This window comes from Salmo trutta, chromosome 9 (assembly GCF_901001165.1).
Source record: "Salmo trutta chromosome 9, fSalTru1.1, whole genome shotgun sequence".
NCBI lineage: Eukaryota > Metazoa > Chordata > Actinopteri > Salmoniformes > Salmonidae > Salmo > Salmo trutta.
Genome location: NC_042965.1, coordinates 6,531,959 through 6,554,175, shown reverse-complemented (window position 1 = coordinate 6,554,175; position 22,217 = coordinate 6,531,959). Strand labels below are relative to the sequence as shown.

General features: G+C 42.6%; 1 protein-coding gene across 8 annotated transcripts in view; it reads left to right on the top strand.

The window, feature by feature from the left end:
* Positions 1-22,217, top strand: part of mef2cb (myocyte enhancer factor 2cb) — a 96,945-nt gene that overhangs the window by 39,369 nt on the left and 35,359 nt on the right. For all 8 annotated transcript variants that reach the window (XM_029762182.1, XM_029762188.1, XM_029762186.1 and 5 more), the window contains exon 3: positions 14,445-14,648. In XM_029762182.1, the coding sequence (XP_029618042.1) occupies positions 14,445-14,648 (204 nt within the window). The remainder of the gene's footprint in view (positions 1-14,444; positions 14,649-22,217) is intronic.

Genomic DNA, 22,217 nt, shown 5'->3' with positions numbered 1-22,217 from the left:
ATTGAAGAAGGCCTTTTTTAATAGTGTGGTGAGTTGAAATGTTTCAGGAGGGCGGGCACAAGCTCTAAATCATTTTGACAGTAACCCTCCTAAAAGTCATTCATAAACCTTTTAATTTCCATGTGTACTATGAAGCTAAGTGTTTGTTTCTTTGGCTTCAGGAATGTAACTCAGGTCTTGAAAAATATTTTTTTTTTACTGATTGAAAGTATAAGGGATATCGGTGAACAAATGCCGTGGTCAAGACAATGATGGCACCAGTGCAATGAGTGGAGCTTCCTCAGGTGTTCAAAAGTGCATATCAGACCAAGAGCCTAATGCTTCTTAGGTAGTGCTTTGTGCAAAGCGATAGTTACAGGGATGGTAAAAACAGCTTGATTTCCATAGCAACATCAGGGAAACTGAGAAGAATGGAGTGGTGCTTCAAATAAGCAGTTCTGCAACATCTTTAATTGAGCCTCTCATTCTCCTTAATTGCCATCCACAACACATTACGTAAAGAGATTACATGTATAGGAAGCTCTGGGGACAGGTTGTCTGGATACTGGACAGCCAATAAATTGGCAGATGCAAACAGATTATCATTAACAGTTCTTGAGGGCTTGAACAAAAAAAGCAGTCTCCGATTTTGTTCATACTGGTGAACCGGCTTTTGAGTTGTATGGTTGCAATATGAACAGTCCCTTATCTCTGGTATATCTTAGAATGCATCATTCAGTTTAAAGTTTAAATTGTGTGCAGCACAATGAAAATATAATGCACAATGTCTCTGGAAAGACTGTCTGGGTTGGAAATACTCAGTGGAGAAAACAGTCAGGCTCGCAACCTGGACCTACATACAGACCGTGGTGAAAACATTTACAAACAAAAATGGAGGACTTAAGGAGACCAGGGTATTGGCCAGACAAAACCTGCTGAGTTCAACAATAAATAGTGGGTGAATTTATCCTCAAGCCGACTACTCTTAAAAATTGTTAAGCTATTTGATGTGTCATTTTTTTATAAAAAAGTTCATGAATAGCAGCTAAATAGCAGCTAAATACGGCATATAGATAGTACACTGCATAATGAAACAATCCCTAGTAAGCTAGTGTTTTAAGGGTGGACTGACTGTATTGTTTGGCATTAGGCTGGTTTTACGCACAACAACTTTCTATCCAAGCTGGGAGAGAACGCGAGGATGGCTCATGTCATGCAGGTTCATGTTGTCTATACAGGACAGTTGTATATTCTAACAAATCTATTGTAGCTGATTAGTATGCTGTTGCATCAAACATGTATTTAACAATCTGAAATGTTTGAATTTCCAACTTTAATTACAGAACACCTAATTACATTATTGCCACCAGCCAGCAGGCAAAAAGTGGCAGCATTGCAACACTGTGTATAGCTTCGTGAAATGTTAAGACTTGAGAAAATGACGATAAAATAGGCCTACCAATAATTTTATAGCTGTTAGCTAATGCAATGCTATACATACCCTGGTACCACAGAAAGCCTATAATCGATTCAACAGGCATGCAGCCGCATAGACATGTCGCAATTTCAGCACCATGGACAGCAATCGGTAGTCTATACTTTGTGATAACAAAGGGTCACCCCACCTCTGTTTTGGCAGAAGTCTGAGGGATGGGCCTAGAGAAATGTAACGACTCTCAAATTCATAAACAGAGCTTTGGATACAAGGACTGACCATCCATGATATCAAAATTATAGTTTTAACCATGTTTTGAGGCTATACAGTGTTTGACTAAATGTACTTTGTTTCCAACCATTGGAGTAAAACAAGCTTATATTTTGAGTTCTGGTGGGGTACGAGAGTTGAACTAAGCTCATGAGGCATTTACAAGTTGTATTTTTTAAGAATATATATATCTTTAATTTATAAGTCCAAAAATGTATGTAAAACCCAAGATTCTAGATTTAATGTTCAATACATTTTAGAAGATGAGGCAAACATGTAGATAAAGGCAAAGTATCAATATCACACAGCTTGCTTCATTTGTGGCCAGGTCTTAAAGTAACTGTCCAGTGCTTCTAGATTTCTCTGAAATATTATTACTAATAATTCATTACAATATGAGTGAAATAGTTTTCCTTCCAGAAAATGGTGTGGGCGTCATTAGAAATATTGGCCAGCTCATCCTGCTCGGGAGGATGATATCATCCTCTATGAGGAAATAACAAGCATTTTTTAAACAGTCTGTTTGAGATACAAGTTTGAGGTGCGGTTTTTGAAGTATTTTTTTCTCCAATTTATGCTTTGGCCACAAACCAGTATAGGATGAGTCAACAACATTATTTGGCTATGAGTTAACAGAATTTAACTTTTAAAGGTGAGATTTTCAATGGACACTTAATTGAAAAGAAAAACGACGGAACATCAGCCACACAACCCAGGAAATGGATGGAGAAAAACTTCTCTCTCTGCCCTCCAGGCCCACAATCCATCACTTCCTGTGGCACCAGTGACCACCGCCACTCTGTCAGCTCCCTGTCAGTCCAATTCGATCCATATGCTGCTAACGTACCCCCTCCCCTCACAGGTCACACACACCCAGGCAGTCTCTCCCTCCCCAGTCCTCACCACTCTGTGAACCATTATCCCATGCAACTTACTGTCACAACATTCAATGGTTATTACATCCAGCACAGTTGTTGAAAGACTCTCTTAGATCCTTCTACTGTGCTTGTCATTCTGTATGGCTAACATCTAACAGAGTTGCTCACTGACCCCTCTAACCTTTGACAGTATGATATCTCCACATAAACACTGTCATTGGGCTCTCTTCACACTGCCATTGTGGACTCCCCTGAAGTGGCTGTTGCAGCTGGGTGGACTGAGTGCTCATTAGTGAGACAAAAGAAATAAGAGAAAAAGAGAGATTGGTGAAAATAGAAGGAGGGGAGTGGAGCTGTCATAAACTCTGTTATTTCCTACTTGAGTTTCTGGGAGATCTACATTTTACATTTTAGTCATTTAGCAGACGCTCTTATCCAGAGCGACATACAGTAGTGAATGCATACATTTCATAAAAAAAGTTTTCTTCCGTGGGGGGGACCAGTACAGTTGTTCCCAGACATCAGTGACAGGTTATTGGAGTCAGTGTGTTGTAGTCAAAAGGAGGAGAGAGAGAGATAGGGAGTGTGGAGGAGGTCAGGAAGTTTCAGTGGAGAAGGCTATCACGTTGCACCAGTGCACACTTCCTGTCTGCTGTTATCTCGGTCTCCTTTCCCTCCCTCCCTGTCCCACCGCAGACCGGGCTCACCGGTCGCACCAGGCACTCCGGCTCCCAAGGATGAGGAGGGGAGAGAGGGAGACAGGAAGGACACCTGAGGGGAATCGATGCCACAGATATCCGGGTTTCGCTTACAGAGAGAGAGGGAAGGAGGGAGAAAGAGGAGGGGGTTGAGAGAGAAAGAAAGTGAACAAGCATATAACAGTTTATAACTGAGGTCTCATGTAAGTCATTTTACACCAGCCTTTTTACACATTCATTTGCATTCATATTGATACAAAATCCTTATATAAACCATTTAAACAACTTTTGAATAAGCTCTTTTGCTTTTTGCCATACATGGCAATGTTGGTAAAATGACATCAGTTCTCTTATGTCTGAGCCAAGCAACAAGGATATGAAGGTGACCGTCACAAGACAGACAGGGACCTTTGGCACACAGAATGTATTTATTATTTTTTTTGTCGAAATGGCTGCCTGGCCTTTGCATATTTTCACTTCCCCTTTGAGGAAACTTCTGTGCGCTTCAGCCAAATACACATCAGAGGTGTTATCTTTAGCCTCCACATTCTTCACATGTTTGTGTTATTTTCACGCAAACGAGCTCCCAGCCTGCCCTGAACAAAACTCTTATGACTTAAAATCTACGTAACGCTCTCTAAATCACAATCAATCCATACACATGAAGGAATAGATCAAAAATAGTTTGAAGTGGTAGATCTTAGTTTCACTCTGACATGTATGTGGGCAATCAGGCCGATGTGGCTGTCGACATTTGAAATCTCATTTCATACTATCGTTGCTATTGCGGCGCAATGTAGACATTATGGGAGCCTTTCACCTCTACTCACTAGAAGCGTCCGCTCCCCTGCTCTCCCTGCCTTTTATTGAGTGGCACCGTTCTGTTAGGGCTGTCAGCACCACCCTGCCACCCACCGGGCTCCGCAGCCCACCATGGCGCCATCACCGTGGGCACGGGACCTCCGTCTCTCTGGGCGGCCACTTTGGCCTGCCACCCCCAGGCCCCGAAACACTTCCTCTGAGCAGGGGCACCACGGCCAGGCCTCCCTGGCGTTGAATGCCTGCCCAGAGCTCTGGACAGAGGGCAGCAGTGTTTGAGCCCTGGCTCCCACCCCCCCGGCCACTCAGACCCTCTCCCAGCCCTGGGCACATGAAAGAGCCCCCTGTGCCATAAACGCATGGGCCGCAGACAGAGAGCAGACACACACACACACACACACACACGCGCGCGCGCGCACACACACAGACACACACTTACATACATTTGTATTTAACACACACAAGCACACATACATTTAAGTAGAAACACTGAGGTAAACACATCTACCGCTCGTCTTGTCGTTAATGTCCAGGGTCAGCCATCATGGATTCCAGCTAATTGTGTATAATTGAGGGTAATGCAGACTGACAGTTCAGCCGTGTGTGTGTGTGTGTGTGTGTGTGGGTGTGCGTGTGTGTGTGTGTGTGTGTGTGTGTGTGTGGGTGTGCGTGTGCGCGTGTGTGCGCACATGTTTGTGTGACAGTGGGGGTGGTGGGTTGCAAAGGGGAAGAGCCCCTTTGGAGGGGTCATAGGTTAAACATGGATGAGGTCATTAGTCACAGGAAGTAGACCGCTGAACCCCAGCAATCACATCCCTCCCCAATCACATCCCCCAGTCAGGACTCAGAGAGAAGCGAACACAATGATATATCTTTATCTTCTTTCTTATTTTTCTCTTATCGAGACAACCACAGCACCGCAGAACGAGACATGGTTCTTTCACTCACGACAATTGTGCCGTGTCTCCAATCAACAGTGGTGTGGTGAGAAAGCTTGCAAGGTAAATTAACAGCAGGAAAATAATGAGGCCCTCAGGGTATTTCGTCACCCCTGCGCTCCTCCTCTCTTTCCCAGTTTCCCACCTTTTCTCTTCTCCTTCTTCTTTTAGTGATCGTTACCTATGCGAGCCAGGCTCCTCTGTGTCAGCATGCTCAACCCAGAGAGCGCTCGTAAAAATATCTCACCTTTCCTCCACTTCATGCCCTCTTTTGTCTTCTTATCTCTTTTATCTGCCTCTTGTGCTCCTCTTGTACTGCCATTCTCCACTTTGTCCTCTTTTCATGCATTTTGTTTCTCTACGATTCGCATGAAAGTAAAAATATAATTATTGGTGATTCCCTTTTTCCTTCTTTCCCCTCTATCGTTCAACTTGCGCTCTGTGCCACGAGACATTTTCACCCTCACAAATGAATGAAAAGGAAAAACTATTTTGGTGAATCTCGCCACCAACTCGGCCCTTGCAGAGTAACATCCACAGCAGGCAGTGGATATATTACTTTCCACTTGTGGTTTTACAGAATAAGCAGGGACATACAGAGCACGACCATACTCGGACAGGAGTGCCTTTCTCAGAAATCAGTGCCTCTGGGAAAATAAAAGCCAATGCAGTCTCTGCATTAGCCATTTTTTCATATTGTAATGTCGAAACAAAATTCAGACATTACTTATTGATAGACTTTAATTGATTAACTTCAATTGAAATGTAATCTCTTGCACAGGACCTTTGTTTTTGCTGTACTCTGAAAGTCTAGGACAGGATATTAGGAGTGGGTGGGTGCTGGGTGGTGCAGGGGAGTAGAGTAAGCATATATTAGAGATGTGAGCTTGAACAAAGCTCCTGTTGTCATCATGCATCTCCAGAAGCCTGTTTGGCCCAGAAGGAGAGTTCAAGCCCAGGTCTTGGTCTCCTCTCCTTAATCCTTTTGTGTGAGGAGTCCATCTCTTCCTGCTTTGGCTTCTGACAATGAGTGTTTGTGTGGAGGGCGTAGGGCTGTGGCGGTCATGAAATGTAGCATCTCCAGGCTTCCACGCATACTAGCTGCATTCAAGCCGCTGTTGTGCGCCTTTGGAACATATACGATTAAAAAGTCAAAGCATAAATGTAATAACACCAACACAATAAATCCATTATCTATTTTAGTCAGGTCTAAAGAAACATTATGATATGAAGAAAATGTATGTCAGAAGAACAGAATATGAGTTTGCCTACTGTATGTTATCTGGCTATGCTCCATGCCATAGTCTGTAGGTTTGTTCTTTTAGCAGACCAGATATGCTTATAAGTCCCATTACATTATTTTATATTATATGATTTTATAGTCAGAAGGATATAATTTAACTTAGCTGAATAAAATAGAAAGATTATTTTTCTCATTCCGGAGCAAGTGTGCATATGAAGTGGCTATGTTATGTGTAAGAGCAGCTGAGATATAAATATAAGAACACTTATTTTACTCCACCCATCAACCACTGTTTGCGGAGCATGCTCTCGCTACGCGACAGGTGATATTCCGCCCGAACTCTGTATGCCAGGGGCTCTCCAACCCTGTTCCTGCAGCTACCCAGTGCTTCATTTGAGAAACCAAGGGAAATCGGTTCGGAAACATCGGTAGTTTTTACAACGAAACATATTTCACTAAACTGTTGACAGCCCTTCTGCACACTTGAGAAAGGAATAAAGAACAAAGAGAGGAGGAGATGGAAACTTATGGCGGTGAGATATTCTGTATAGCTAAAGGTAATGTTTCAGCCTATTAATGATGAAAATATAAAAAAATCCCTATTACTTGGTTATTCAAAATCATATACAAATTCAACAGAATTGTAAGCAGAATTGTAAGGTAGACTATGTATTGTATTGTATTGCAATCGTAATTTTAATTCAGGTATTTTTTTCGAACTTGGACTCATAAGCCTATGCATATGTATAAGTTCAAATATGCATATGGGTGTTTGAATGTGTTAGACTTTGAACCTGCTTTTGAACTTCTTTCTTCAAATTGATCGTCACAGCGAGGTGAGTTTTAAAAGTATGATAGGCGTACTGTTTTGATGATGTGTTTGATGTGATTTTCAATTGTATTTGCATTGACGTCAGAGTGGTTAGAGGGACAATAGAGCCCTGACTACCAGGCCGTTAGTGACCTAATGGTTGTTAGGGTACTTCCAAAACATGTCCTGAGTGCATAAGAGGAGATTACTGTGACTCAATGGTCACGTGAAATTGTACTGCTGTCATGACTGGTGTGTGGCAGTAATACGGTCACCGTAACAGCCTTAGGAGGGCCATGGTAATGAGTGCTGGCCTGCATGTGTCTGTATCTGTGCATGAGTCTTAACAAAATGTTGTGTGTTTGCTTTGTTAAATGCCTGCTCTCGGTCCCTGTCTTTCTCCTCCTCCCCCCCAGGGAAGTGCAGGCAGGAGGTGGGAAGCAGAAGCGAAGCCATTGTGAAGGGGAAGCCACCGGGCTCTTCCTGTTATGAGAGGAAATGCATACAAATGTGCTTCCTGTGCCCCCCCCCCCCCTTCATCCTCCCCCATGTGCGGCGCAGAATCAGCCACTCAAATCAAATCAAATCAAACTTTATTTATCACATGCGCCGAATACAACAAGTGTAGACCTTACAGTGAAATGCTTACTTACAACCCTTAACCAACAGTGCAGAAGAGTTAAGAAAATATTTACCAAATAAATTAAAGTAAAAAATTTATGAAAATAACACAATAAAATAACAATAACGAGGCTATATACAGGGGGTACCGGTACCGAGTCGATGTGCGGGGGTACAGGTTAGTTGAGGTAATTTGTACATGTAGGTAAATGGACCTCCTTGTGGTAAACATGTTTGTCCTCTTTGTTGATGCTGTCCGTCATGAGGGGACAGTGAAGGAGGGTGTATAGTATGTGAGGAGGCAGGATGTTCAGCCTCTGACCCGTTGAAGTGCTCTAGCAGACAATGCCAAATCGTGAGGCCTTTGGGGGTTTTATTGCACACTGTATAGTCTCACTGTGCCTGACCATGAACCATTCTGTGCAACAATAGGTTTCTAACTCTGGGGCCCCTGAGAATTCTGCTGTGAAAACACACTCATTCACAATTTGTTTGGTTTACAATGTTCTCCCCACCAAACCTCCAGCCCTGATAGCAGCAAAGGTTCTACAACAATGTTCTGTTATTAGCATGTTGATATTGCTGACAATAGGATAGGAGATATTGCTAGTCCTCCATTGGACACTCCATTCAAGGCAATGGGGACCAGAACATTGGTTCAAGATCCCATAGCGGCAGGAAGTGCCTGCGGTTACATCACCAGCACATGGGTCGTGTCAGATGGTTAATTGCGTTCACATGTGGGCATTATGTGAGGTCAGCGATTCACAGGGCAGTGTTTCGCCAGGCCAGCCAGTGAAATGCACCACCACTCAGAGAACTAACTAGGCCTACCTTCTCCATGTTGTAGTAGATGTGTTCAAATGCACATATGATTGATCAGATGCATTGCTTGTATTTTCTATTTCCATGTGAAGAAAAAAAAAACATTGTTCCTTGTGAGGTGTGAGGTTGTGGTGCATGTGACTTTGAAAGGGTGTCAGCGTGTACTGTTTATATGTGTGTGTGTGTGTGTGATTTTTTAGGTGTAGGTGTTAAGATTATGGAATGGCGTTGGGTTGTTATTTTTATGTAGGTGTTACTTGTCATTTGATCAGATTTTTTTTGTTTCTAGGATATAATATGAGCTGGAGACATAGACCTCCACTGTGCCATGTGTGCTGCCAACCACTTTAAAAAACAAAAGTTGTCAGTTTAAAGTGAGTGGGTGATGCCACCTCTGGGCCTGCATGTTCGCTCAGCAACTGTTCTTCCGGTAGAATGTACCTTTCCCTAAAGCCTCTGGCACCAGAACTTCAACTTCCTGTAAGTTCCTTCAACTTCCTGCCACCTGAGGAAGACACCACTTAGGACGTGTTCCAAACTAGCCTCCCATGACCTTCTAGTGGTGTCTTGTTGAGTTTGTCATGTAGCAAGTAGCCAGCAGCAGCAGGCCTAGTTAAGCCTTGGTGTTTGTATTTCTGTCCCACTGCATTATAGATTCCAGTGGGCTTGTTATGACAGTTAATCATCCAGTCGCTACCTGCCTTTGGTCCTTGCGTCTGAACGGGGGTTTGTTTTTTTTAGCATTTTGGTATGACTGTAAATGTCACCATGGTATTTAAAGCCCAGCGGAGCCATTCTGTGGTGAATCATTTGAGTTGTACTGAAGTCTAGAGCCTTTTTCATACGTCATTGTAGGGGAGGTGAAAGCGTGTCCTGTCTCTTCTTTCAACCTCTGTTGTCTTGAGCCTTGGTGGCCATTCGATATGGAGCTCATTGTGGTGTGGTGACATCATTCCCCAACTCAGAGGGAAGGCTGGGACAGGGTCTGTAGTTCATCTGAGGTTGGCCTATACAGAACGGCGCTGCTCATATCATCATAGAGAAGAGGATGTTGTTTGATATTCGATTTCCGTGGTGCATCCTGTCAGATTTCATTTCAGGAAAGGAAAGGCAAAACTCTATTGATATCTATCCGTCTTCTTCTCCTCTTTCAGTCCTGAGAGATTCTCAGCTGCTGAAGACCTCAATGATACACTGAAGGACACTGTAGGAAAGATCTGTATTGATACGTTCATTTATTCCTTCACTGGTACATTGATCTGGTCCATCCATATCTGAAGTTTTTGACTCCAGAACTTTCAAACTAGTAGACCGAAACAGTTGGCAGTGCTCCTAATCTGTTCCTAGTAATTTGTATTCAGGACGTGTGTAATTGGTTTGTTATTGGGGAGGTTTAGCTCTTGTGTTTGTGGCTCGTGTAAGGTGTCAGTAGAGAACAGAAGAGACAAACGCTTCAGTTAATCAACATGCCTCGATCATTAGCAACCAGCTGGGCACTGTTCTGGAGCTCTCTCTCTCTCTCTCTCTCTCTCTCTCTCTCTCTCTCTCTCTCTCTCTCTCTCTCTCTCTCTCTCTCTCTCTCTTTCTCTCTTTCTCTCTTTCTCTCTTTCTCTCTTTCTCTCTTTCTCTCTTTCTCTCTCATCAGCTTCTTGCTCCAGTCAAAGATAAAGGAGAGATAGAGATTTAATTGAGTATCCATAGTCTTGGTGATCTGGAGAGGTGCCAGAAAAGACGACACTTTAATGTTTCTTATTGTCCTATTAGACCCCAGGTAATTATCTGGTTATCACAGGGTTGTGAACCAATCAGATTCCTCCTCCATGCAGAGAACCTATGTAAAAGCACAGGATAATGTTTATGAAGCAGACACCTAGTAGGTTTCACCTACTACGCTGGTATGGGTCGTGAGGCCCTAAAAATTGTCAATGACTCCAGCCACCCAAGTCATAGACTGTTCTCTCTGCTACCGCACGGCAAGGGGTACCGGAGAGCCAAGTCTGTGACCAAAAGTCTCTTAAAGCTTCTACCCCCATGCTATACGACTGCTGAAGAGTTAATCAAATGGCTACCTTGACTATTTGCATTAATCCCCTTTTTATTTGCACTAACTATCCTGCACTGGTTCTATGCACACTCACTGGACTCTACCCACACACTCACACATACTCTACTCCAACACACATATACACACACACACTACATACGCTCACACACACACAAAACACAAACACAACTCACACATAGACACACTTTCACACTCTTTCACACTCTTCACATACGCTGCTGCTACTCTGTTTATTATATATCCTGGTTGCTTAGTCACTTTTACCCATATCTACATGAAAAAAAACTACTGGGCCCCTAACATAGAAATCAGAATGTTTCAGATTAAAATAACGTACTGAACAATATGTGTTATTAAATGTACTAACTATAAGCTTCTGCTGCTCTATACTACAATTGTGCAGATTCTAGTTTCCACCGTCATCCTTTGCCTATATTAACAGTATTGCAAACATTTTTGGTTCCTAATGTTAACAAAAGCTGTCTGTGTCATGAGAGATTTATGATGCTTTATTATAAATAACTACACAATTGGTGACTTATTTTTTACTATATGGTATTGTAGTCAGTTTTAATGAAGAAATTACCAATGATCCACGTTTCAGATTAAGAATCTATTACCAATTCTTATAAACAAGGCTAATCCTCTTCTGCCCTATGCATAATTAATAAATATATGCCTAAATAACATACCCTAAATTTAAAAAAAATCCTGAACTATGTGTACTGCAGGCATAAAAGTGGTACCTACAGAGAACAAGCTTCTGTGAAACTGCAACTGTAGTGTCAAGACATTATGTGGGCCTTTCTGAGTAAGTTCAACAGGAGATAAACCATAGCAGAAAATACTCTGAATCAGTATTTTGCCCATCCCCGGGCAGGCTTGGGTAGAACAGGTTAAGACATTTGTCCTTGTGTTTATTCCCTGTTAACAAAACTCAGAGGTTTCACTGCACCAAGAGCCCAGCGTCGAGCCTTCTTGTGAGCAAACCAATTTATAATGTCTTTAAAGTTTAATTTACTAGCTAACTGGTTTTCTAGCTAACTGGATAGCAAGGCTGTTGAACCTGTCTTGGCACATTGTAGATCTTAGATAGTTCTTTATAAGCTTCAGCTTACTGAAGGCACGTTCCCCTCCAGCAACTGTTGCAGGCATTGTACAGAAGATTCGAAGTGCAATGCACACCTCTCCAAAAATGCTCTGTAGCTGCATCTCGTGGATGGCATTTAGGAGCTCTACAGGAAAAAATACCATCTGAAAAGTGGCACCATATATCGTCTTTATATGTCGCACTTCATTTTCAAATCCATCTGTGAGATCTTTGGAGGACTTGCTTCTCAATATGTGGCAAGATAAACTAATTTGGTTTTCAGTCATTTTCCTAAATGTAAATATTGGTGAAAACTCCTCGCGTATAGTTGCAATCGTGTGGAACCGCAAGTCCAAATGACTGATTATACTATCCAGAGCCACATAAAACACTGTGTTGTGAAATCTGGTGTCTGACTTCTGTTCATCTGCTATGTCATCTTCAGTCTCATCAGGGAAACGTTTTCTTTTTTTCTGGCGGCTCCTCTGTTCATTGTGAAACTGAGTAGTTACACCCATTTAATTTGCCACCATGGAGGCTTCTGCCAGAAGAGCGTCCCATTGATTACGCAGAGCCTGTGTTTCTTCCTGTAGTGCCTTAATGTGAGCTTCTTCAGTGTCCAGTGAAATATTTCCTGACTGAAGAAATAGGCTTCTATTCTCAATACACTGCAAAGCTTTTACCCAGAATGTGAGCAGGAAGATTGCCTTCTCTGGCCACAGTGCTGCATCATCTAAAACCTCATCTTCCTCACTTCGAAAATGTCCATACTCTTCCTTTCTTTTATTGCTTGCTTGTTCAATCTCTTCTGTCACTCCTTCACTGGCACTGCTGCTACTCTTTAACTCCTCTTCCTCCTCCCTGCTCTCCTCTGCATCAGAGTCTGTCTGACAGCTTTCTGCTGAGATTCTGCCTACCTGGGGCTCTCTTGGCACTAGAAAGTGAGTAAACAAAGGGAATTTTAGGTTTAATGTTCGCTCCTACAAAAGGTTACCATACTAAAAATCTACTACTGAAAGAAAAAACTTTTGAATAGTCTACATATGAAATAGAATACGTATTTAACTGTGTCTAAGTCATCATGTGCCTAACTTTACAATTTAAAAATGGTCTAGTTAATATGCTGCTGCTGCTCCAAAACAACTGCCTCACCTCCAAGGTCCGCTGTTTCAACTTCATGTAGTAGACACACATTGGGATTTTTGTCTACAGCAGCAGTAGTAGTAGTAGCATCTACAGTATGGGTAGGTAGGCTACATTTTAGGTTTTAATTTTAGTCTAGCTAGCTAACAAATGTCACACAAATATTGGGGAATACAGTTATAATAATATCTAAATAATAGCTAATTAGCTAGCCATAGCTGGTAGCTCATCATCATCATCATCATGTTAATAATTATTGCTCTGACTGAGCCGAGTGAGTCCACTGTAGGCAGCTACCTGTAGCTGGCAAGCTATCAAGCAGAAAGATGCCTGATCTAATTATGGTTATACGTTTAAATTTTCATCCCAGATTTTTTTGTCTAACATTTTTTTAAATGATAAACAAAGAATTTTCTAAACATTTAGGGACCCTACCAGGCTAGGGCACCATGAATCATTCATGTTTTCCCCCCTTTTCTTACCTTTTAACTCGGCATTGTTTGGAAAGGGCTCGTAATTAAGCATTTCATGGTAAAGTCTTCACCCTTTGTATTCGGTGTATGACTAATACAATTTCATTTGATTTGAACAGTGTTATCCCATCACGGAGGGCCAGGTAACAGACACATGAATTAAACAACTTGCATGGTTCTATTTGGAAACCTAAAGATACCTTTTATGTGTGTGTGTGTGTTTCAAGATGATGTGCTGAGGTACTGGGCCTCAAACATGCACGCACGCACACGCACACACATACACACACACAAAGGTTCCTATATGTGAAGACTGCCTGCATGGTTTCTGTGGAGCAACATTTATATCTACCTGGTGCTTCAGGCGCTATATAAAACAAAACTCAGCGAGCAAACCCCTGGGCTATTTTTACCAATACAAAGTTGTATCTCTAAGACTGTTAGAAGTCTTAGCTGTACTCTCGCAAGCGCACAATGAAGTTAGTGTGCGTGTGTGTGTTTGTGAGCGAGTGGTTGATACGCTCCAATCATATGAAGGGTCGATATAAAGACTCAGATGTTCTATAATAAAGTGCAGTATGCTTTGATGTCGCCCACAGATGATAAACTGATCTGGCTCATTATCTCTTTAAGACAGATCACTCTCGGTTCCTTAAAATTCTATTCAGCTTCTTTTTTTTTCTTGCCAGAGTAGATGGACTGTTACAGTAACCTCTCAGTGGGAGGTCGCAGTGGAGAACAGCCTTGACTGTTGAGAAATTCTCTCATGCAGCTTCAGTTAGATGATTTATGAGTGGAAAAGCTCTGATTGCGCCAGATTTCTCTTTCTTCACACATTATGAAGGAAAACAAAGAGGTCAAGGATGGTGTTTTATTCTATAATATAAAATAATTAGATGTATTTATGAAATGTGTTAATAATAAAATTTAAGGGAAAATCCAGTTTGGTGTTGACACAGTGGGGTCTGGTCCGGTCAGGTGTACTGTACAAGAACTGAAATCCCCCCATTCCAACCCCCAACAAGGAAAACACAACACACATTCCAGTGCTGAAAACCTGCCTCCCCCTAAATTAACCCTCAGACGTTCACCCTGTAACCTCTCTCACTCTCTCTCTCCTCCTCTCTTCATTCTCCCTCTCTCTTTCTCTCCCTAGGTGACATTTACGAAGAGGAAGTTTGGCCTGATGAAGAAGGCGTATGAGCTGAGCGTGCTGTGTGACTGTGAGATCGCCCTCATCATCTTCAATAGTACCAACAAGCTGTTCCAGTATGCCAGCACCGACATGGACAAGGTGCTGCTCAAGTACACGGAGTACAACGAGCCCCACGAGAGCAGGACCAACTCTGATATCGTGGAGGTGAGTCCCCGGACACCGTACACACCACACATGTTCTCACACACTCATACACACACACACACACACACACACACACACACACACACACACACACACACACACACACACACACACACACACACACACACACACACACACACACACACACACACACACACACACACACACACACACACACACACACACACACACATTCATATCTAGACTACAAAAGCTTAAGGCATCCATCCAAAGTGTACAGACAACTATCCCTTGGGCTCTTTCTTATAGAGATAGGCCCCTATAGCCCCTGGAATCGGTAAGGCCCCTATAGCCCCTGGCATCGGACATCGGTGAGGCCCCTTGCATCGGTAAGGCCCTACAGCCCCTGTGAGATTTAGCCCATAGTTAGTGTCCCCTTGGCATTGTTGTGACTCGCGCTCCAGGGGACATGTTATCCTAGGTCGCCGTGGCGTGGACATGGGTGATGTAAGCCTGGTAGGACATTAAATGGTTGTGTCAGGTGAGCCGCGCACCAGGCCACAGGGACAAGCCAACATGCTCCAACGTGACCAACGTGACCCTGCTTACACAACGGTCACCATGCTGATCTGCCTGACCCTGGTGGCCCACATACAAACACATATGCACACACGCATACACACACACACACACACACACACACACACACACACACACACACACACACACACACAGTGACTTATGATTACACAAAGGTTCCCTCTTAAACCTACACAGGCACCTGAACACACAAACACACATACCTGGCTGCACACACAGACACACAAAGATAGCATATGAGAGGGACCCTTGACACAGAAGTATAGGATCACTATGTTTTAGGGAGACATAAAAGAGAAGAAGAGGGTTATTTCTTCGTGAAGTTTACTGACCGCTCAAAAGTATTTAAGATTACACAGAATAATGAATGCATGCTCCATTGTTGTTGTTGATTTTGCATACAGGCCATATCCTTACCATTTCAAGTGGTCAACTAAAAAAGGAATATATGCTACTTAGAGTAGCTTCTATCAAAAGATAGTGCACTCAAAGCATTATCCACATTAATGATGAAAACATAGACACACCAGACCGTATTCATTAGCATAGAATGCATTTAAGGGGGCATGTACTATATATCATGTTGGTAGCCTTAAGATGTGCTCTGCTTACTATTTCAAACCTACTCTCACTTTGCAAATGCAACTGTACAAGATGCATTCGATTATGTTGGTTAAATGCATTGGGCATATGCATTGATATGTATTAATTACTGGAAAATTATACATTTCAAAGTAGTGGAATGTATTTTAAGAACACATATACGGCCCATCTATTATATAGTATTTACATATAATGTACTGTATGTAGTATCCCCAAAGCCTCCTTGTGTCTTTATGAAGTACCCTAATTCCCCTTCCATGCAGCGGCATGTAAATCATGTCCAACTACACGCAGAAAGATAACAAGCCTTCTCTCCGTGTTATTTATTTTACATTTGCTCATTTAGCAGACGTTCTTATCCATATCATAGCCTACATATCCAGTCTCTGCATATAAGCCCTTCAGCAACTGTAGTCGGTGTATTAGTCTCTCCTACAGAGACCGTGAAGAGAGCCGTCACATGTTTCAACAAGCGCCGTGACCAGACCTGCAGGGGCTTTGAAGCTCTCTATTAGCCGAGTGGAGGATGGCTAACGCGTAAACAGCTGTGTCTGAGGATCACGCTAAAGAGTCTAGCGGGGGAGTGCTGCGGCGCTGGCGTCTCTGATCCCGGGGCGGACATGGGTTCCGCTCGCTCAGACCGACTCGCAGCGGGAGAAATCGATCTGAAGAGGCCTTAGCCTTAGCCGCGGCGTGCTAAAGGGATTGGCCACAGCGCACCCGCGAGCACGTTTAACGTGGGAGGTGGGGAGGGGGGGTGGATCTATCCTGCCAAGCCTTGTGTGCTGCTGCTAAGTTACGTCACAGGTGGAGGATGTGGGTGGGTGTGAAGGGGGGGGAGAAACAAAGGAGACTTCCTGTTGGGTAGGAAGTGCAGCGGATGGGGACAGGAGGACAGTAGGACAGGGAGGGCCGGTCGGAGCAGGAGGGTGTAGGCCAAAGACCAGATAGCAATAGACTACCATGTGGTGTAGTTGATATTAGTGTATGACTATAGATCTGCAACTCCTCAGATATAAACCCAATAACACACACACAAACAGAGCATCTCAGTGTTTTGCGATGGGCTGCTGTGCCTGGAGGTGTAGTGGGAGGAGAGGCAGTGGTAGAGGAGCACAGTGCAGCGTGTGGGCGGCTGGCAGACAGGCCTGCTACATTAGCAATAAAGCTCTATGTAATTATCATGTCTTTGGTTGATAATTAACGTTGTTGGGAGAGTGGCGCTGAGAGGGTTGCACAGCCTCTCCAGCTACAGTATGTTTAAAAGGGACTCCAGGGCCTTATCTCTCACTCTGTTTTTTTTCTACTCTCTATTCTTCATTCATCTGGCCGTAACTTTACTCTTTGTTCAGTAGCTGCTATCAAGCTAATCAGAGCCGTGCACAGACCTTTTGGGGTGCATGTGCTTAAACAAAAAAAAGGGCACCACCCCCCCAAAACAAAATTCCCACAACCACGGTCGCAGACTCATTGAACAATTATTACAAGAAGAGGGGAAAGCAGCACAATCTGTTCAGTAAAGTATTTTGAAAAACTACTTTGAACTGGAATAAATGCTGGACTTATTAACAATGACCAACACAATTCCAGTCAAAATAAAAGATTGTAAGAAATACTGTACATATGTAAGATATTCATTTGATCACCCTGTTGCAGGAGAAAATGTAGTGTATTTTGAGGTTTAAAGAAGCTTCTAAAGTTTGTAATTTCCACTTAGAAATTTCAGACTTGATTTTCCCTTATGAAAAATGTATCAACCCCTACGAAAATGTCCATGAATTATAATCCATATAATAATTAACATTTCCTTTTGTAGCAGGATATTTTTCCTGCTGTAGCAAACAGGCTCAAATTACCATCCTACAACTGTAGCCTACCATTACTATAAAAAATGTAAAATGCTGGACCTCGTCTGCCATTTCACCAACCATTATCATCGGCAGCTCTATGCTGAGAAACATCTCAGTTGTTGAAGTCCATGTGGGATTTCACCTCTATGGGATCGGTCCCCCCCCCCCCCTCAGGACAGTTGAGCTAACTTTGGCTAATGTGATTAGCATGACGTTGTAAGTAACAAGAACATTTCCCAGGACATAGACATGTCTTATATGGGCAGAAAACGATAATTATTGTTAATCTAACTGCACTGTCGAATTTACAGTAGCTATGCCATGCTATTATTTGAGGAGAGTGCACAACAACAAAACAACTTTTATCACGGCAACTGGTTTGATACATTCACCTCTGAAGGTAAATAATGTACTTACATTCAGTAATCTTGCTCTGATTTGGCATCCTGAGGGTCCCATAGATAAAATATAGCATAGTTTACTGTGTGTGTCTGCCAACCCCACCCCATCACTTAGGAGTCTAGGTGCGATTTAGATTTTGGCCACTAGATGGCAGCAGTGTATGTGCAAAGTTTTTGACTGATCCAATGAACCATTGCATTACAGTTCAAAATGTATTAAGTCTCCCCAAATGTGCCGAATTGGTCAATTGATACATTTTCAAGTACATAACTAGAGAGAACATACAAAAATTATATGGTAATAAAAAATGTAAGTTTACACACTCCCAAAAATGTCATAAATGATGGATAATTAGCTTCCCTACAGAAAAGACACGAACCTTCACACATCTAGATGGCAAAAATCTAAATTGCGCCTAGACTCCTACGTGATATAATGGTCTTTCTCTTGCATTTCAAAGATAATGGAACAAAACAAATACATAGAAAACACGTTTCTTTCATTGTATAATCTTTTACCAGATCTAATGTGTTATATTCTCTTACATATTCTTCTAACTCTGGCCTCTCAAACCAATGTGGACATTCTGGTAATATCTGAAACTTAGCTAAATAATAATACGTCTGTGCCGGATACTGATCTGTCTCTGGCTGGCTATATTGATTTTTTTACAGAGTTGGCAGAGGTGTAGGTGTTTCCATATTTAAAAAAGACAACGTAAATGTGTCTGTATCTCTCACTACCTCTGTCCCTAAGCAATTTCTTTATCTAGTCCTAAATGTGGGCCTTGGTAATAATGCCCAACTCCAGTTAGGGGAGGGGTGGTAGGGTTAGTGGAAAATAATAAAGAAGGAAAATATATTTTAAAACTATATATTTAAAATAATATATATATTTAATTTAAAAAATGATATGGAGTATTGGAAATGATACAGACAATTAAATTGATAGAAGCCACAATCTATCTGCAATATTAAAGCTCATCTACCCTCTATAAAAAAAAAAATATATATATAATAAAATACAATAATGCCCAACTTATGCTAGTGAGAATTTATCGCCCTCCCTCTGCCTCAACATGTGCCCTTAGTCAATTGTCTGACTTGCTATCTAACTATGCTAAATATGAACTATTACTTTTGGGTGATCTTAATCTGGATTGGTTGATGCCAGCTTCTGATAGGCTGAAAGATATCTGCATTGAGCTAAATCTTGCTCAGTTGATAACTGAACCTACCCAGCCCAACTTTGAACACCCTGAAAATTCTACAATATTAGATATATTTTGACAAACACTCCTTGTACTGTAAGTATACAGCCAATGGAATTTTTGCTAATTGTCCCATTGCCTGCATAAGAGATGCAAAACAACCTAAATCTCACCCTCACATTATTACAAAGAGAAAGTATCGGAATTTCAATGAGATACAATTCTTGTCTGATCTGGGATTGTGTGAAAGGGGGTTGTGTCAGATATCACTGACTTGGATCAGGCCCTAAATTGTTTAACTTTTTTGCTCAACTCTATTGCAGATAAGCATGCTCTGTTAAAAAAACTAAGGGTAAGGGATAGAGCTAATCCCTGGTTCACGAAAGAACTATCAGATAATCTTCAGAGAGAAATTTAGCTTGGGCTAAGGCTGACAGATTCTACATCTGACTGGTAGTCCTTCAGGTGCTTGAGAAATAGATGTCTATGCCTGGTTAGAAAAGCAAAATTGGCATACTTCTTGAACTGTGTATCTGAGAATGGTGGGAATCCAGATGACTTCTGGAAGATAGTCAAACCTCTAAAACAAAACTCCAACCCCTCATTACCCCAGCAGGTTATGACAGCCTCTGGTCCCATAACAGATAAGATGGACATCTGTGGTGCTTTTAATAACCAATTTTCCTCAGCGGGCCACCTATTTGATCAAATTGCTTCTGAAAACTCTGATTCCAGCAGAGGGAGTTTACTTGCCTGAAGTCAGGTTGCAGAGAATGATACATTCCCAGGTACACATTCCTAACTTTAATTTAAGTCATTTGATGTCTATGATGTATAAGTGCCTTACTGAAGATCAAGGTAAAGGCTGACTCACTTGATCTCTTCTTGATCTCTTGATCCCACAAAGGCAGAGATTATTTACAACCCCCCCCAAAATTGGGGGGAAATTATACCACCACCGAAAAGGGCACTTTTGAGACTGGAAGGGCAAAGGGACATGTGCTCCACACAAGTAGAGCCCTATCTGTGCTTGTGCCTGATGCTAATCCACGAGGGAGAAGATTGAAATGGACAGAAGAGGGAGAGAGAAGAGGGAGGAAGGGAAAAGGGAAAGAAAGAGAAGAGGGAGATAGAGAAGGGGGTTGTGAATGGCTAGATGACTCACTTAGGGAAAACTGTCTCAGCTGAGGATGACACTACCACAAATATATGTACAACCAAAAAGACCAAGATACCAATGTTGTTCTCAGCAACATTCTGTGTTTTTAACCTTTTTGACACCATCAATTGGAGGGAGAGAAAAACTCTTCCAAACTGTAATATCATGAACAAGCATTGAGGAAAATTGAATCAAGATGGCCACCAAAGTCTAACCAAAGGAAACCAGCTCCTTGCCAATTACTGTGATTGGAGCACAGCAGCCAGGGTAACAAGAGATTAATGATCCAATCCAATGGAAAATGGATGTTCAATTGGAACATGATAGGCCCATCTGTTTCTGAGTATTTTCTAGTTGCCTCCATTGAAGGATTTAGGTGGACTCTAGTATTCTTAAACTCTTTAGATTCTCATTTAAATAGTCCTACATGACAGCATCAGATGCTAGACAAAAGCTGGGAAGGCCCACATAATTAAAGTTAAAGACATTAATATTTAATTTATTGAATTCATTAATTTAATCAATGTTTAAAAACACATGTGTAGTGTACACACAGCTAGGCTATCTGGTTTTGTTGTTGTCCGAACGGCCCTCTGAGTCTCCTCTTGGCAGGTCTATAGTGCAGTTTGCCACTGGCTCCAGATGAAAAGCTCCAACACACAGATAGATTTCCTATACTCTCCAGCTGCCAGGGCGGTTTCCTGGACATGTGAGCAGCATTAGTGGAGAAATGGGAAGCCGTATTGGGAAATGACAGGAGAATGGATCTATCCTTTCCTTTTTATACCTCCTCACCAAGAGTCTTCTCTGAGTTCTCATTGGAGATTTATGACATGGATATGGGGATTCTTAATTGCCAGTGCACATGAAAGACCTTTTACTTCTAGTGTGTAACAGAGCCAAGCCAAATGTGGCTTGCGCTCAGTGCAATCGAACAGCCCCAGTCCAACGACACACTCTCTGTGCAGCCAGTGCCAAATCCCCATTCCACAACGTGTTTGGCTTTCCTCTGTGAAACAAAGAGCGCACGTTTCAGATGGCACTGGAGGGTATAGATTGAGTACCAGCCTAGAAGGGAGGGTGGGGGTTGGCTTGATAGGGGATGGTAGGAGGTGTGGCCATGATGATGGTCATAACCTCAGCCTAGTTTAGTGCCCCACACTCCGAAGCAGTGGCCACGGCCTCACTCACATGGGGCACCACATAGGCACGTGTCACAGCCCCCAGCCAGGAGAGGAGGGAGAGGAGGAGGGCAAGTGGCCAATCCCATTCCACCTCAGATTAACCTAATCTGAGAGTTCACTTCACCCTTTAATCTTAAAGAGCAGCTGCGGGGGCCTGCCTGACCACCCTCCCTCCCTCTCCCCTATCTCTCTCTCACTCTCTCTCTCCTCACCTAGCGGGAACTTCTGAATGAGAGGGGGAAGGGGAGCAGAGGGATGGTGAGAGGAGGGAGGGAGGCAGGCTGGTAATTATTTCCAAAGGTCATTCTGTTAATGACTACCTGCTTGGCTAATGAGATTCAGTAAAGCTCACTCACGATGTTTCGCTGGCGTATGTTTCGCCCGTGTGCCGAGACGTGTGAGGAGAAGCACAGGTGTGACTGCAGCCCAGCGTCAGTCCATCGGAGGGAGGGAGGAGAGAAGAGAGCAGGAGAGAATGGAGGCGGGAGGGCATGAGCGTGAGAGAGAAAAAGAGAAATGTACCAACATCCACACACATTTATTATATGCCTCGCACAACATTTCATTTGGCAAAGAAACGTGATTTTTTTCCCACATTTA